Source organism: Pectinophora gossypiella, chromosome 9 (genome assembly GCF_024362695.1).
Source record: "Pectinophora gossypiella chromosome 9, ilPecGoss1.1, whole genome shotgun sequence".
Classification (NCBI taxonomy): domain Eukaryota; kingdom Metazoa; phylum Arthropoda; class Insecta; order Lepidoptera; family Gelechiidae; genus Pectinophora; species Pectinophora gossypiella.
The window spans coordinates 14,654,318-14,672,101 of record NC_065412.1 but is presented as its reverse complement, the minus strand read 5'-3'; the positions used below and the strand labels follow the sequence as shown (position 1 = coordinate 14,672,101).

The window sequence follows — 17,784 nt, the reverse complement described above, 5'->3', positions numbered from 1 at the left end:
TCATCAAATCATCAGATTATTCCTCAAAGCTTTCATGGCGGAGGTTAATAAATATTTAATAAGTAAAAGAAATAAATGTTTAATGAAATTTTAAGAAAATGCAAGTAGGTACTACTTATATTCGTTGTGGTGTGTTCACTCTACGTACACTCAAACGGTAATCTAATATATTCTGACCTTTCACCCACAATAAGCTGGTTTCTTCAACCCACAGAATCTTAAACAAAAACCAAATAACTTTAGCTGTTTATATCTTGTAAATATCATAAACTTGCTAAATTGCCGACCTTAAAAGCAATCCCTTTTGAAATGCGCTATTATTAATTCATTTGGAACAATATAATCACGAAAGTTTCTATTGAACGCCCCAATTTCGTCGAAAATTCACGAGCCGAACCGCAACCGCGAATCTGCAATTATTTAATCGTTCCGAAGGTGTTGCTCTACGGAAATTGTGGATTCATAACAACATAATGCAATGACTTCGCTGCCTAATTTAATTTGACTTTTCGTTGCCTGCTTGGCTTGGCGGACCTTTAAAGTTTCTACAAACAACTGCGCAGTGGATGTAGGTTTATGTGTTAGAGTCGTATAATGTGGAAGATCGTGGTGAGGAGGGATCGTATGGGGTGCCCCGGGCACGCCGCGCCGGCGGAGAGGAGCGATCATCCAAAATGATGTCACCTCTCGGAAATTTCCTCACAGTGAAGGAATTTAATCTCAACATCATTCTGCCCTGCATAGAGAATGCATTCCCGATTCGAGATCGCAAATTCGAGATCCCGCGGGATTGGAAATATCAATCCCGCGAGATCTCGAAATATTCGGGATCTCGTCTAGTTCGTAAAAAACGATGAAAACTGCTTGTTTGTGATAGTGAGGTTTTAATAAAACAAAATATTTTTTGAAAGAAAACAAAAGCCTTTATTCTTCAATATTACTAACTAAATAATTAAGTTTTGTTTCCAAATCAGCATAATAAAACAAAAAGTATAACTTAAGGAGATTAGAAAGTAGTCACGTGTGACTTTGAAAGTAGCTACGTAAAGAACAAAGCTGCCAACGTAAAAAGACTACTGCCGCCCAATCCCGTCAATCTCGTACAGGATCTCGTCATAATTATGCTTCGGGATTGATCCCGAAAAATTGGTCGTGTTCTCGCGAGATCGGGATCCTACATGCAACCCTAACTAGACCTTTAAGTATTCGTCGTTAGACAGCTACCTATACCTCTTCCTTATTAGACTGTACGGTCACGAGCATTAATAGGTATGTATACAATTTGGTACCATGTCACATTAACTTTTTTGCCAAATTGAACTGTAAGTCTCACTAAATATCAAATATGTTAGTGCGACAGAGTCCTAAACTGGGTACATTATATTGCTCATGACTCATGACTGTACGGCATCGATGGCTCAGTGGTTCAGCGTTCTCATGACCCTCAGGTACCGGGTTTCAATTCCGATGAGGACGTGTCACTAAAGCACTTTGTAATCCTTAGTTTGGTCAAGACATCGCAGGCTGATCTCCCGCTTGTACAAAAGTAAGAAGGTCCATCGGAAGGCACGTTAAGAAGTCTTTCCCGGCTATTTACCTACACAACACATAACATAACATAGTGTCAAGCCTGTATCCCCAAAAGGGTTGGTAGATGTAATCTAAGTAAGTATATAGTCATTATATGAGCCATGTCAGGGGCTTTGGCGGCTCAATAGCAACTCTTACACCAGGACTGATGAGGTCGGTCGATAATTGATCACACAATCCATACGAGAGAAAAGTAGCCTGTATACTATATTTATGACTTCCGTCATCATAGTCCAGCTACTTTTAAGGGGGTAACACTGGAGAAGTGAGTTTCAATTTTATTTTATTTAAGTGGTATAAAAGTTAGTAGGTTAGTACCAATATTGACTGAATATGTACATCGTTTTGTTTGATGGTTGATTAAAAAGCAATGACGTATCTACGAGCTTTCTAATTCGTTCTACAATACAATTCTTAGCTCTACATCTTCTCCAAAGTCTTACGTAAGTATGTTAAATTACTATTATAACTGCTACTTATTTACTATGTGCTATCAAAAGACACCACAAAGAGATAGAGCGTACAAAATCAATGCCCGACAAAATTGTAGAGAAGTTGGATGACATCGGCGGTTATCGCGAGGGTGGAAATCAATTTCCACCGCTGGTAACCCCGACGCGGCGTCAAGTCCGCTCAGTCTTTGCCTGGACGCGGCTCGGAGCGGACGTCTCGCTCGCTGCCACCAATAATTACATAGAATACAAATCGCGCGTGTGTGAGTGTTACAAACTACAGTGAACACATACACCCCACGTTCCACGGACTAAGGACTGTCCAGTCAAGGTCATCAGGGCTACTTGACACCTGTTGTATGTGTTACATGTACGTATATCATAGCTATATATACATTATGTAAGTTATATCTTAATGACATAGCAATTGCTAAACAACAATTTGATATAATGTGGAACTTGTGTTAGTTGCTTCAACGGTAAATTCGTCTAGTGTTTGCTGGCGTAAGTGATTAATATCAATTTGAGGGTAGTTTGGTGTTCCATTTTGTTCTTCGTAGTCTGTAGTTGGGTTGCTTTAATAGTCCAGTAGTTAATAATACTTAATTATATGAGATAACTTAGATTTTCAACTTGATAGTGACGAGGATGTTAAAGCTTTTATGTGAGTTCTTTGATAAAACATAGGTATAGAACAGGAAACTATAGATGAAAACCAAACTGTATTTATTTGAATTGAAAGCGGACAAGCGGAATTTTATACAGCCAAGCTGTGCATTCAAATGTAGGTAGTTACATAGAGACTCTACAGATGCATACTATACGCTCACGACTATAACCCAATGGGGTAGTCAGGGGCATATCCATCGCAAGATCAACTAACTCACACCTCACCGAGCTTTCTGTTAGACCAACGTGATAGGTGTACTTCGTTAAGACTCTTGTAAATATTTCCTTTTATTTTGGTGCAATAAAGTATATTTATATTTGTGAGCCGTATCGCCGTCTATAATGGGCAAACCAACGGTAAGTCTTGCAAAATGTCGAATATGTTAATGCGACAAGGTTCTAATCTGAAGTGGATTTATATTGCTCATAACGTATTGATATTTTTTTTTCACGGAGGCATATACCGGACACTCCATTCAAAAATCACAATCTTTCCCTATGCCGCCTAATGAGTAAGAGCGAGCCAGACACAGTCCCTTCTCCCTTACTCTTCAGCGGCTTATGGCCGTGTAAGACTAAAGTAAGACCCAAAGGGGGTGAGGTTAGCACTCGATACGAATTGGTGCGGGGCGGAGAGTTACCGTTCTGTACGTAGTCATCATCATCATCAGCCTATAAGCCCCATTGCTGGGGTACGGGCCTTCCCTATGGATCGATAGGGAGATCGGGCCTTAAACCACCACGCGAGCCCAGTGCGGATTGATGATTATTAACGACTGCTAATGCAGTCGGGACCAACGGCTTAACGTGCCTTCCGAAGCACGGAGGAGCTCGAGATGAAAACTTTTTTTTTGTGGTCACCCATCCTATGACCGGCCTTTGCGAAAGTTGCTTAACTTCAACAATCGCAGACCGAGCGCGTTTACCGCTGCGCCACCGAGCTCCTCAATAATACTACACGTAGTATTATTCTTTATTCTATGGCGGAGGTGAAATAACTCGAGCTCCTAGCGACCCTATTCCCATTACTACTAAGACATCTGTCTATTCAAATTGAACAATAGCTTCCTCTGATATGCTCCACAGAGCGACCCGGAATTTCCAGAGCCCTTCTCTTCCTTATGCAACCAACATATGGGACAGTATAAACCGTAGGTACGGTCACGAGTACTAATATGTATGCACTTTGAAACCGTGTCACATTAACTTTCTTGACAAATTGAACCGTAAGTCTCATTTAATGACAAATATGATAGTGCGACAGGGTTCTAAAGTGGGTACATGATTTTGCTCATGACTGTACCTACATTCTTACGATTATATTACGTTCTTGAATCTATCGTCATCATTTCTCTAGCGTTATCCCGTTTTTCACGGGCTTCACTTGCCAAACAGTAGTAAGTGGAATTGCGTGGTCTCTGCCTACCCCAAAAAGAAATAGGCGTGATCTTATGTATCGTCATCATAATGCCTATACATCTTGATCAGATGATTTATACATCGTTTCTGTGGCAACGTCTTGTATGGCTGAGAAGTCCAATATAAGAGCGGCAGTGGCGTCCGCACGACTGGCATTCCAACTGAGGGCTGATCTAACTTGAAGTCAATGGTTTCGAACCAGTGATACTACACATTATAGGCTGATCACCTGATTGTCTAAAAAGTAAGATGATCCGTGCTTCGGAAGGCACGTTACGCCGTTGGTCCCGGTTACAACTTACTGATGTAAGTAAGTAGTCGTTACATGAGCCTTTGGCGGCTCAATAATGACCTTGACACCAGGGTTGATGGGGTTGGTAATTCACCTCACAACCCACACGATAGAAGAAGAAGTGTTACTACGATGAAAGTCACGCGTTCTTCGAACATGGCTTTCACGGTTTGACTTAGTTACTCACATCATCATCATCTCCATAGCGTTATCCCGTTTCTCACAGATCCGCTTACCCAACCTGAAGATTTGACAGGTCTGGATTTTTACAGAACAGACTACCTATCTGACCTTCTCAATACAGGTTAGGTCAAATACTTCCGAACCGCATTTCCCCGTACACCTACTCACAGATATACACAGCTTTCCATTCAAACCCCTTGACGTTAATTTCCCTTTACATTCCCGATGCAGTTGTATATCAAAACATGGTGAGAAGTGACAATTGGTGTATCCTGCAGCCACCAGCCGCTGGCAGCGGAAACGTCGAGCTCATTCAAATAATTCAATTAAATCCCGCCGCGCTCCACAGCTGCAAAACCAAATAGAGATGTCGATTGTCAGCTCGATGTATCACGATGCAGGGGCAACTCTATTAAATAATCTTCAAAACAAAACAAGAGTGAATTAGAAATTTACGAGCTTATAAGTACTTACTTATAATAATAATAATAATAAAAACAATTATAGCACACAAATTTACAAGACATTTACAGGATAAACTTATTCTAAGGTGGGCAAAGGCGGCCTTATCGCTGTGAGCGATCTCTTCCAGACAACCTTCGGCAGAGGATATAGTACACTTGTACAGATGCAGTATAGCGCGCAAAAGTAAAATAAAATAATAAAAAATAAATAGTGGACACATCCCACACACATATTTATATACTTTTTGAATATATGTTTTATTTCGAGCATTTACACGCAGTTACATAGCTGCTCGCGGATTCGGTGACTCGGGTCGATCTCATGTAGCTTATTTTTATGTTGTCTTTCGAATCTGTTACTAATACTAGGTTAAGCTTTCTGTTACTAACATAATATGGACTAGTTTCCGAAATAAACATTTTGAATTTTAACATAACACAAACTACGAGTACTTAGAGGTAAGTACATCCATCGCAAGATGAACTAAGTGTAAGTACCCCCACCATACCGAGCTTTCCGTTAGAACGTGAAAGGTAAGCCGAGTATTTAAAAAAATATTTATTTCCATTAAAAATGAAGAGATGTATTTTTTACCAGATATAAAGCTAAGATATTATAATACGTATACATTGTTTGAGGTTTACGAGGCTATTATCATAATTAAACACATAATACCGGGTTTTCCGCGTTCAGAACCCGGTATTATGTGTTTTAATTATTAACCCATATTGTTAGTAAATTAAGTATATTAAATTCATCTTTTTTGGGGTTATGTATACGTTTTTACAATAAAATACCAGATAATATTTTAAATTGGTCAGAGAATAAATTTAAAGCTCACGTGAAGCTTACTTTATGTAAAAAAGCTTATTATAAGATTAATGATTACCTAAATGATAAACATGTCTGGTATTAAATGTGTTCCTCTAGTTATTAAATAACTTGTAATGTACCCTCATTGATTTAAAAGATGTGTTGCTGTTGCAGTTTCTTGTCATTTCTTCTCCTCAGCCATAACACCTTGCGAAATGACGTAAATTCAAAATGTTACATTGACCTTCAACAAGTTTATCCATGATAATAACGTTGAATAAATGATTCTGATTCTGATTTTGATTCTGATTCTAGTAACAATGTGAACTTAAAAACTATGGTAATATCCTCCACACACACACACACACAGACACTCACAAGTGTGAAGTTCCTATTGTTGAGATATCTATAACAGCAACCTCCTAATGTAGTATCTTGAAGAGACATGCAGCTTCACCTAAAGAAATAAACACAGAATAGTGCTGTCCCACCTATCATCAAAGAGTTCCAGAGAGTTCTTGGATCTGCCCCTTAAACAACTATTGTACCGCTTGGGTAATTTTGAAGTGGATGTTTTTTTTGTTTGCTCTTGGCCCTAGATTTGCCCGAAGGCATTGACGAGGCTCGGGGAGCGAGCTCGCCCAGAAGCTGCCTGTTCACTCTGGGCTTCAAAGCACCCGGGTTATTTGCATTCGGAAATACAGAAGACGACAGAGAATTCATTCACTCATCCGCAGGGGGATGGAGCACACTATTCCGTTCCATTGCGGATTGGTGGAGGCTTTTGGAACCATACAATTTCTTGAAACGACTGTTTCGCACTATGCTACACCTTGAATATTTAAGAAAATACTACCTCGAAACTCACTCCATCGAAAACTCCGCCCCGCGCTAATTTCTATCGGGCGCCAATCTCACCCCCTCTTGGGTCTTAATTTAGTCATAGAATAAAGAATACTACGCTCCCCACCAGCGTCTGAGCTAGCTTTACTTCACCCCCCTCGAACATAGTTTGGACTTGAATCGTATGGCGTCAGACGTCACACACACAGATGCGCGTGTACGATAACGTCAATGTGTGGTGTCTGTGTAAAACTAGGTCCTTTGTATGAAGTGTCCGGGGTATGCTTTAGTCATAAAAGGCCGTGTGGTAAGAATGAGATTTTTGTAAGGAGTATGCGAGGTGTGTCCTAATCCCTATTTGACCGGACAGAATGCTGCGATAAGAACTTTATACCTGAGTAGGTATATCAGAAAATAGCTGACGGAGTAAATTGTGGATTGTCACGCAACGCGCTTTGCACCTAGAGGCGAAATTTAAGGAGTGGACAGTAAGGTCAAATGCTCCTTGTGGGTCGAATTCTTATTCTTGGCCTTAAATTGCGTCATACCCCGGACACTTCATACAATCGACCTCATTTTACACAGACACTATACATTGACATTATCAACTCGTGCAACTGTGTGTGTGACGTCTGAGGGCTGCCGATTACAATACCTAATTTAACCGTTATTAGAATAGAAGGTTTACGATATAAATAAAGGCTTTACACTTGACTTAAAAATCACTGAACTAATTAATTTCATTCACTTTATTTTTACATTAAGCACTTAGCCTAGGTTTAATTTTATTGCAAATTATTAGCATGTTTTGATGAACAGTCACCATGAAAAATAAATATTTATAGGCACCGCGCAGGCGTACCCAGCGCGGGAAATTACTGTAGGATCAAATATTCGAATCAGACATAAGAACATCGGCGTCCAATTTCAAAATTCGAACATATAAACTAATCTGATGAAAAATAAAAACAACGGTCTGCGTGCAGCCTTCACGATTCAAGTCTAAACTGTGTTCGAGGGGGTCGAGGTAAACCTAGCTCAGACGCTGGTGGGGGGCGCAGAGTTGCCGTTCTATAAGTAGTATTTGAAGAATCCCGTAGGAGACTACGAATTCGGGGTTAAATCGGGATAACACTAAAACACGTCCGTTCTTAATAACTTGTATTTCGAAAGAGAAAGGTTATTGACATACCTACAAAAATATAAAAAAGTATGGTAACAAAACTACCTTCTTTAAGGCATACATCACACCCTCACCCTTAACTAAGAACACTGTGCAAAAGTTGAATATAATAATAGTAAGCTTAATCTTACAACCTGACAATCGTCTAATAAAGAAATAAATTGTTTTATACAGTTTTAAGCTTAACTTAGTAAACCTAGCTTAATTATATTTATAATAACAAATTATCAGTCGATCTCGAAACCGTATCTCGTAACGGATCGGAGCATATCTCTAGGTCTAAGACCAGGACGCCGAGCGTCAGCGAGCGGGACGGTCGGGTTGGAGGATTGGCCGCCATCGCTCGTCGAAGGAGCCTGCACTCGACTATCGCTCGGGTTCTCAATGTCCCCGTCTAGCGTCTTGGCAGACTCACTCTCCGAAACAGATTCTGAGAAAGATGACCATGTATGGGGCGATCTACGTTTTAACTGATCAATATGTTTCGCTACAGGTGGACCATTCTCTCTGTTAACCAAGTAATTACGTGTCCCTAATTTTTGTTTGATGCTACCACTAACCCATTTCTCACCTCCTGTGAAATTTCGAACATGCACTTTATCCCCTTCTTTGAAATTCCTACTGACACCCCCAGCTTGAGACACCTGTCTTTCCTGTACTTCCCGCACCCTATCCTCTACTTGCCTTGTACCTCTCAATAAATCTAAACGTGTACGTAACTGTCTACGCTGTAACAACATAGCTGGTGAGGCGCCGGTGGTGCTATGCTCCACATTTCTATACGCCATTAGGTAAGTCTGTAAGGCCACATCTACGTCACATTGATCCCTATTTGCCTTCTTAATTGCCCGCTTGCATAACTTGACTGCGCCCTCCGCTGCTCCATTTGAAGACGGATGATAGGCCGCAGAATGAGCTATTCTAATTCCATTGTTAGTCATAAAATTCGCATACTCCTGACTGGTAAAAGGAGGGCCATTGTCTGTAACAATTTCCCTAGGCAAACCAAAACGGGCAAATGTCTCTCTCAAAACATTAATTACTGCGCCGGCTGTTGTCTTGGACATGTGAAATGCTTCTAACCATTTTGTAGACGAATCTATGATGATGAGAAAAGTTTTCCCCATTATTGGACCTAGGAAATCTAGGTGCAACCTAGACCAAGGCTCTGTGACATGTGGCCAGGGTTGCGGCGGGGCGCGCGGGGGTGCGGGGCTCTCAGCGACGCACACGGCGCACTCGCGACACGCTGCTTCGATGTCTGCGTCGATGCCCGGCCACCACATCACACTACGCGCCAAACTCTTCATTTTAACAATGCCTAGATGACCTACATGCAGCTCTTTTAACAATGTCTCGCGTAATGTTACTGGAATAACCAAGCGGTAACCCCAAACAATACAACCCATATCATTATATAGCTCATTACGGCGGTTATAATAGGGTTTTATACTTTCCTCCTCACAACCACCGGGCCAGCCTGAGTGTATATTCAACATTACCTTTTGCAATACCTTATCTTTACGTAAATGTTCTAGTACCGTTTTCCTGGTGACTGGTAAGAAATCTTGTACAAAATTAACGTAGGTGGTCTCCCTACATTCCTTCAATGGCCGTCCTACGGGTAAACGAGACAACGCATCCGCAGAATTTTTTTTGCTGCTAACGTACTCGATGCTGTAATCATAACCCGACAATAACACTGCCCAGCGCTGCATCCGACTGGCGGCCATAACGGGAATGCCATATTTATCACCAAAAATCGCTACCAATGGCTTGTGATCTGTTCTTAGCACGAACTTCCTACCATACAAGTATTGGTGAAACTTTCTGATTCCGAAAATAATGGCGAGTGCCTCCTTTTCAATTTGCGAATACGCCCTTTCCGCAGAGTTAAGAGCGCGCGACGCGTACGATATCGGGCGTTCGCGCTGCGGGGTGACGTGTGAGATGACCGCGCCCACGCCTACACTGCTGGCGTCCGTCGTCAGTACCAGCGGCAGCTCCGGGGAGTAGTGGGCCAACACTTCGCTTGACACCAACATCTCTTTCACCTTATTGAAAGCGCGATCACAATCCTCATCCCATACATACTTGGACTCTTTGCGTAGCAGTTTATACAAAGGAGATAACACTGTACTGATATTGGAAACAAACTTCGCATAGTACATAACTAAACCTAGGAAGGAGCGCAGCTCTGATACATTTTGCGGCACTGGAACTTTTAAAATAGCTTCTATTTTCTCAGGTGTAGTATGAACTCCGTCCCTATCTATCACAAAACCCAAATACGTCACAGAGTCGGTAAAGAATGAGCATTTATCTTTTCTTATTTTTAAGCCATACTGAGCTAACCTATTGAAAACCTCGTGCAAAGTTTCTATATGTTCTTGGTCGTTTCGTCCAGTAATAATAAGGTCATCTAAGAACACCCCCACCCGGGGCATGTCAGCAAATAACTGCTCGAGCTTCCGTTGAAAAATTCCGGGACTTGATGCCAAGCCAAAAATTAGCCTATTATATTTAAACAATCCCCGATGAGTATTGATCACCGTGTATTGTTTCGATTTCTCATCCAACTCGAACTGGGAATAAGCCTGAGACAAATCTATCTTCGTAAACTTGTCTCCCCCATGTAACTTCGTTAACAGATCCTCGACCCGCGGTAACGGAAAACGGTCCACCTCTAATACTTTATTGAGAGTAATTTTGAAATCGCCACATACCCGAATAGTGCCATCTTTCTTCATTACCGGTACAATAGGAGTCGCCCAGTCCGAAGTATTAACAGGTGTAATGACTCCATCGTTGACCAACGAGTCGAGTGCTCGCTCCACCGGCTCGCGCAGAGCATATGCCAGCGGGCGTGCGCGCATGAACACGGGCCGCGCGCCCTCGCGCACCTGGAACCCGACCGTGCCGCCCGTGTACCGCCCCAAACCCTCCGAGAACACTTCACAGTATCTGGAACTGAATTTTTCTAAATTAAATACACAATCGAATCCAACAATGTTATTACAATTGGTTTGTAAAATATCTATACACAACTCATTTAACCAATGCCTACCTAGCAAATTAACATTTCCTCTATTTACAATGTACAAATTCAATGTTCTAATTCTGTTGCCATACTTAACCTCTGCTGTAAACATTCCGACCGGTTCAACACGTTCACCGGTATAGTAACGCAAAGATAAGTCACTTTTTGTTATCGGGCACTGAGGAAAATATCTTTTATAACAATCATAGCTTATGCACGACACCGCACTCCCCGTGTCTATCTCCATTTCTAAATTCACCTTATTGATGCCAACGTTCACTTTGTACGGTTCATTATTTTTAATTTTTCGTGTTTGTAAAGAAAAAATATTTACCTCGTCGCTCCCTCCGTCTGAGTCGTCCTTCAAAACCTCCTCCATCATATTATACAGTGTGGTCTTGGCTCGCAAGTTAGGGCACACTCGCTTTAAATGACCACGACGATTGCATACACGACAAACATAATCAGTAAACTGACATGAACTGGAATTATGTCGTCCTCCACACGCTTCACAAGTGCCCTGGCCTCTCATCATGTCATTTTCTTCGCGGTTGCCTGTTGGCCACGTTGAACTACCAGCTCGGTTTCTATTGTTGTTGTTTACTCCAGCGCCGACCGCTGCCGGGTTCGCGCCGCGCACTATGCGACCGCTCGGCCGGCCACTATAGCTGGCCGCGCCGCCGCTCCCGCCTCTGCTGCGCTGCGACTCCCCGCGCCGCCCGTTATCTTTCACTGATAACACCTTATGCACAGCTGACTCGTTTGCCGAAGTAAATTGTTCGCATCTCTTTGTACGATTTTCTACGATTGCTGCATTCGCCTCGGCGGCTTCCATGCTAATTGCTAATTTGTATGCTCTTTCGAACCCGATGTCCTCCTCTGTGAACAGCCGCTGTCTGATGCTATCATTTGATAAGCCGCATACGAACTGATCGCGTAAGTTTTCTGATAAACTCTGCGATGTAAATCCACAGTGTTTAGTTAATTTCTTTAACTCTGCCACGTACTCCGCAATACTTTCGTCCCTTCGTTGTGAACGTTGCCGAAAAATATAACGTTGTGCTAAAATACTGGGCTTGGGTTGTATATGACCTTTCATTATTGACACAAGGTCACTGTAAGTCTTGCTCGATGGTTTAGCTGGGGTGCACAGATTCACAAGTAGCTCATAAGCTTCACTGCCAATAACTGTAATCAAGGTTGCTACTTTCAACGCCTCCTTAACATCGTTGACCACAAAATACTGCTCCAAACGATCAATGTATGAGTCCCAACTGTCCTTGGCAAGGTCAAACGTTTCTAATTTGCCAATTGACATTTTCCTCAAAATAATTTAACCTTTATCACAAAAACAACACTCGTGAGCACTAAGTTCTCGTCGCCACTGAAGAATCCCGTAGGAGACTACGAATTCGGGGTTAAATCGGGATAACACTAAAACACGTCCGTTCTTAATAACTTGTATTTCGAAAGAGAAAGGTTATTGACATACCTACAAAAATATAAAAAAGTATGGTAACAAAACTACCTTCTTTAAGGCATACATCACAGTATTATTCATTATTCTATGATTGCGTTTCAAAAAACTTCACATGAATCCGTGCATCATGCGACATGTTAAGATTCTGGTAACGACTGCTATTTGCGTATTTTGATTGAGTTAAAAGTCTTTACAAACCTAACCTGTAATTGGGCTGGTTTTACCTTCGGGTTAGAAGGTCAGACTGGCTTTTGTAAAAGCATTTTCCCTTGGCATGCAGTATTCAAAACGAAACAACAATATTAGTGTTTAGTTCTGAATTCAAATTCTGATGATAAAATCTAATAATTGATGAATATCTATGTTGATGACCATGTCAAGTAGCATTCTTTATATTTGAAAATAATAAAATATAAATAGATAAATGAAATCCAGGACCTTCAGGCCATCTAAGTAGAACCCGAAATAAAAGCAATATATCATAACCTAGCACCACGCCTTGTATCCTCGAAGGGGTAGGCAGAGATGTATAGTATATATATACCCGCTAGTCAGCAATTTTTTAGTCCCATATACACCTAATAGGGGGCGAGCCTATAGCCATTAACCGGGCACAAAACCTGGGAACCACGTATATCAATTATTTACGACACCATTTTAGTACCTAATGCATTTCACTGATATATGATACTTACTAGAGCTATATAAACGGCCCCCGTGGTCCAGTGGTTGAGCGTGAGGTTAACGATCCGGAGGTCCCGGGTTCGAATCCCGGTGGGGAAATATCACAAAATTACTTTGTGATCCCTAGTTCGGTTAGGACATTACAGGCTGATCACCTGATTGTCCGAAAGTAAGACGATCCTTGCTCCGGAAGGCACGTTAAGCCATTGGTCCCGGTTTCTACTTACTGATGTAAGTAAGTGGTCCTTACATGGGCCATATCAGGGGCCTTTGGCGGCTCAATAATAACCCTGACACCAGGGGTGATGAGGTTAGTAATCCACCTCATAACACACACGATAGAAGAAGACTGAAGCTATAGGTGCTACATAGCGCGATAAAATAAGGTGACACCATTTTATCTTTATCGCGTCTTTATGTCAAAGGTCAAAACATATCCTTAGTAAAGTCTCTTCTATATCTGTTTATTGTTTTTGGTGTAGATATGTTCGTGTTCTATCTTCATCCAACGCTTTATCTGTTGGCTTCCGGTCAAATTGTGAATGTCATCACAGGCTTTTTTTGATGTGACTTGTTGTAGATTTGCCGCAAATGGCATTAACAACTTGGTCGGACAAATGGAGAGCGCTGAGGGCTCTTACGAGGTATCCGTCGCAAGCAAATAAATTAAATGAGGCAAAAATAAAAATAATAAATCTTTGCTGGACTGCAAGTTGTCTTTTTAGGATTACGTGCGTGAGTTTATGTCAAGTTAAATATATACGAATTTATCGAAGAGTAGGTCGATTAGCGGTCGATATATGTATTTTCTTTTGTCTACTCATATTGTAAGTTTGCTTTTTTTATTACATTTATATTAGGTTAGGTAAGTAGATTTATATATTACTTACTAACTTAACTTACTTACCTTACTTACCTCATAAATTTTCGCATGCTTATATTTAGCGGATCATGTGATACTTAGAACATAAAACCTTTCAACTGTTTACAAAACCATGAATCCTATGCGAATAATAGATTTGATTTTAATTTGATAATACGTTATTGAAGTCAAGTTTAACCTTTGACGTGGAAAGTCGATAACTCGTATCGACTGGGGCACCTCACTACTTACAACTCACTGGGTTGTCAGGTCAACGATGCGCTGACAGAAATGCACCGTCGCTTCTACCAGATAATAGAGAATCCTACATTTCAAAGGCCTAGTCGACAATTGTGTTTTCGTTAGGTCCTTTACACACTGCGAGTTTTCGCAACGATACAGACGCGATTCACAGTGTTTGTACATGTTGCTTTTTACATCTTGTTTTTCTCCAAAATTCTATAGATATTATGATTAAAAACATTATAGTAAAACCCCGAAATCGATATTGCTTCTAGTTCATCAGAAAAGAAAGAAAGAAGAAAGAAAAAAAATATTTTACAAATAAGTAACTTCTTTCACCCTAAGGTTGCCTGGCAGAAATAGCTGTCTAGCAATAAGGCCGCTTATTGTGTTTATTTTTATTCGTATGTTTATGTCCTGTGTATATGTCGTAGTGCAATAAAGTATTATTGATTGATTAAGTAGGTACCTAGGTAAACAGAAAAGAGTAGTGAACAAAATAATGAGTTTAAACCTTATCTCTAAAAAGGGACGTCAGCTCAGAAAGATGTTGTAACACCCCAACATTGAGGGAGTGAATAAAAATATTTTGAATTTGAATTTGGAGTGCCACAACGCTAATTTTTAGCTGTGCCCAAAAAAAAGTTAGCATAAAATCCCGGTTTAAATTTCGAAGTTTGCATAAGCTATCGTTTAATGTATGAAACTCTGGCTACTACGACAGGAACGTGGAATAAAAAAAAAAAACTAAAAACCACAAATGTAACGATATATCTGTAGTTAATCATTGTAATTCAACAGTTGGTAGGAATTGGTATAATTAAAATTTAAATAACTAAGTATTTACTTATTTTAGTTTTTTAACTATATTTTAATTCTCACAACTCACACGGAAAGAAGATGGAGCTATATTAGACCAGGGTGGTGGCGGTGAACCGTATCGCCTTCTATGAGCAGGGGCCTGTTTAATAAAACTTACAATTGTAAATTACAACGACAATTTGGTGTTCGTAGCTAATAGGAAACTGCAAAATATTTGTGATCACACACTCCGCAATGTACATCAAATTGTCATTGTAATTTACAATTGTAAGTTTTATTAAACAGGCCCCAGGTCGTGTAACTGTGATAGTGTACGCGCGTTTGTATCGTTACAAAACATAGTCATCTCCCTAACGTTATCCCGTTTCTCACGGGGTCCGCTTACCTAACCTGACGGCTTGACAGGTCCACATTTTGCAGAAACGACTGTCTGTCTAGCCTTCAAATCCGCGAAGGGAAAACCAGCCCAATACAAGTTTGGTCACATACCTCCGAAACGCATTTCGGGAATGTGGGTTTCCTCACGATGTTTTCCTTCGCCGCTGAACACGTGATAAATATGAATTCTTAAACAAATTCTAAGAATAGGTTTAGTCCCGTGCTGGGATTTGAACCTGCGACCTCGTAATGAGAGCCAAGCGGTTTGTGTCGCTGCAAAACATCGCAGTGTATAGAGGGCCTAAGCCACTACTAACTTCTGGAACTGAAGGCCTTTGAAATAGGATTTCAAGGCTTCTAACTACTTCGATCGATGAATGTTTGTATAACGTGTCCGCTACAGGCTGCCAGTACTAAGTTTGTGTGGGTTACGGTAAGTAATTGGCTACTTGATAGTTTCGGATAAGAATTTTAAATAATACAGACGCTTAATTTTATACCTCTTAAAATATTTTATTTTCTTGAAAAAGCTTTATAATATAATAGAAGAAAAAACAACATATTTTTCTTCAATTATTTTAAACTTCGCGCTAAAACGGTTGGTCACGTGACATTTCGCCCAGTGACGTCATATTTCAACAAACAAAGAAACTGTCTAACAGTGTAACTTGAAACCTGACTGATAGTTTTTGTTTATTTTGTGAAATGTGACGTCACTCGAAGCTCAATCATGGCCGCCCGTGTTTCGGGTCTTGTAATACACAAATAAAAAACGCATTCTTATTTAAATATGGTCTAAATAAAAAAAGCTATTGAATAATTTATCGTTAAATTATAAACTACCATATCCGACATATTTTATTGTGAGAACTGTAAAGAGCCAATTCCTCCTTTTGTTGTCAACGCAGATTCCAAATTGTTCGCGTTATACCTATTTGTCATTAATGTGTCATTGCAACTCTTCATACTTACCTACTTATATTTAGGGTTGGGTTTCGTAACAGAACATTGTTGTTTTATTTTTTTAAAAGGATTTGCTTGTTGCTAACTTAATAAAATTAAAATATTTTTTTAAGATATATTTCTTAATTAGTCAACGTTACGTTTTTCATAATAGAGATGTTTCGAACTACTTAGTCAAAACAATTACTTTTAAACGTCAAAACAAATAATGGCAGGATATGACGTCATAAAAAACAAAATGTCGAAATGAATAATGTTATTCTTGATTTAAATTCGCACACAACTTAAATTAAAAAATGATTTTAATTGCTTTCAGACCTCTATTTAGTAATCGGCAGGCACTCTAGTTACTACCTACTTTACTTACCTACTGAAGTAAGTCCGTACTCATCATCATCAGCCGTAAGACGCCCACTGCTGGGCATAGGCCTCCCCCGAGGATCTCCACGACGATCGGTCCTGCGCTGCCCGCATCCAGCAGCCGGCAAGTCCGTACTCTCAGAAACAACCCTCATGATAAAAGAATAATCATCATTGCGTAGACCTAGGAAACTATCATTGTCTACTTAAACTTCTGTTTTAACTTGGGAAGCTCTTTTGAATTCGAACTATTAGGTAAATAACTTGTAATCTTCTCTTCTATCGTGTGTTGAGCCGCCAAAGGCCCCTGAAATGAGTCACGTAACGACTACTTACTTACATCAGTAAGTAGTAACCGGGACCAACGGCTTAACGTGCCTTCCAACGCACGGATCATCTTACTTTTGGACAATCAGGTGATCAGCCTGTGATCTCCTAACCAAACTAGGGATCACAAAGTGATTTTTGTGATAGTCCCTACCGGGATTCGAACCCGACACCTCCGGATCGTAAGCCCAACGCTCAACCACTGGACCACCGAGGCCGTTATAACTTGTAATGTATATCTACATTGATTTAAAGATGTGTTGCTGTTGCAGTTTCTTGACATTTCTTCGCAACTTTCATAACTTGTTGTTATAGCTGAGGAGAAGAATTTCCCAAGGGAAATGACGTAGATTCAAAAATCTTAATTGTCCTTAACATAACAGAACAAATACAGAAATACAAAACAAAAGAGAGATAGAAAGAATACAATAGGCCTTATTACTGGTAGCAATCTCTTCCAGGCAACCTTTGAATATAGGAGACTAGTTTATATAATGATAATTGCGTTGAATAAAATGTTTCCGATTCTGAATTGTTGTTAGACGCCCACAAGGCAACAGTAGCACACCTACAACCATCGCAAACAAAGACGCAACAATTTCGACGAAAGTCACAAAACTAAAAGTAAACAGCCATTTGGAACTAATAATTCGTGTAGGAAGGCTCTTAATGTTCCATAAACACCTTCAGGTCGAAACGCCTAGTACGAATGTTCG

The 17,784-nt window shown here is 40.4% G+C and overlaps 4 protein-coding genes across 5 annotated transcripts in view; 2 read left to right on the top strand and 2 right to left on the bottom strand.

Moving 5' to 3' along the window:
- The window catches only part of LOC126369663 (abl interactor 2), a 317,799-nt gene that overhangs the window by 142,081 nt on the left and 157,934 nt on the right, over positions 1-17,784 (top strand). The gene's annotated exons all lie outside the window — the stretch shown is intronic.
- Positions 2,243-17,784, top strand: part of LOC126369626 (acetylcholinesterase-like) — a 167,985-nt gene continuing 152,443 nt past the window's right edge. For both annotated transcript variants that reach the window (XM_050014133.1, XM_050014134.1), the window contains exon 1: positions 2,243-2,412. The gene's annotated coding sequence lies outside the window, so the exon portion shown is untranslated. The remainder of the gene's footprint in view (positions 2,413-17,784) is intronic.
- Positions 8,137-11,730, bottom strand: LOC126369832 (uncharacterized protein K02A2.6-like). Its single transcript, XM_050014396.1, has 4 exons — positions 11,284-11,730; positions 9,824-10,879; positions 9,045-9,199; positions 8,137-8,339 (listed from the first exon to the last, which is right to left on the bottom strand). Exons 2-4 carry the CDS (start codon positions 10,783-10,785, stop codon positions 8,137-8,139), a joined length of 1,320 nt encoding a protein of 439 aa, XP_049870353.1. The 5' UTR covers positions 10,786-10,879; positions 11,284-11,730.
- Positions 10,865-12,267, bottom strand: LOC126369831 (uncharacterized). Its single transcript, XM_050014395.1, has 2 exons — positions 11,284-12,267; positions 10,865-10,873 (listed from the first exon to the last, which is right to left on the bottom strand). The coding sequence occupies exons 1-2, from the start codon at positions 12,265-12,267 to the stop codon at positions 10,865-10,867; spliced, it is 993 nt and encodes a 330-aa protein (XP_049870352.1).

Coding starts and splice junctions, on each gene's coding strand:
- LOC126369831 (XM_050014395.1), bottom strand. CDS start 12,267: ATGTCAATTGGCAAATTAGAAACGTTTGACCTTGCCAAGGACAGTTGG.
- LOC126369832 (XM_050014396.1), bottom strand. CDS start 10,785: ATGCGCGCACGCCCGCTGGCATATGCTCTGCGCGAGCCGGTGGAGCGA. Junction 9,200..9,823: donor CAGCGCGAACGCCCGATATC/GTACGCGTCGCG, acceptor TTTGGCGCGTAG/TGTGATGTGGTGGCCGGGCA. Junction 8,340..9,044: donor GTTGCACCTAGATTTCCTAG/GTCCAATAATGG, acceptor CATCTTTCTCAG/AATCTGTTTCGGAGAGTGAG.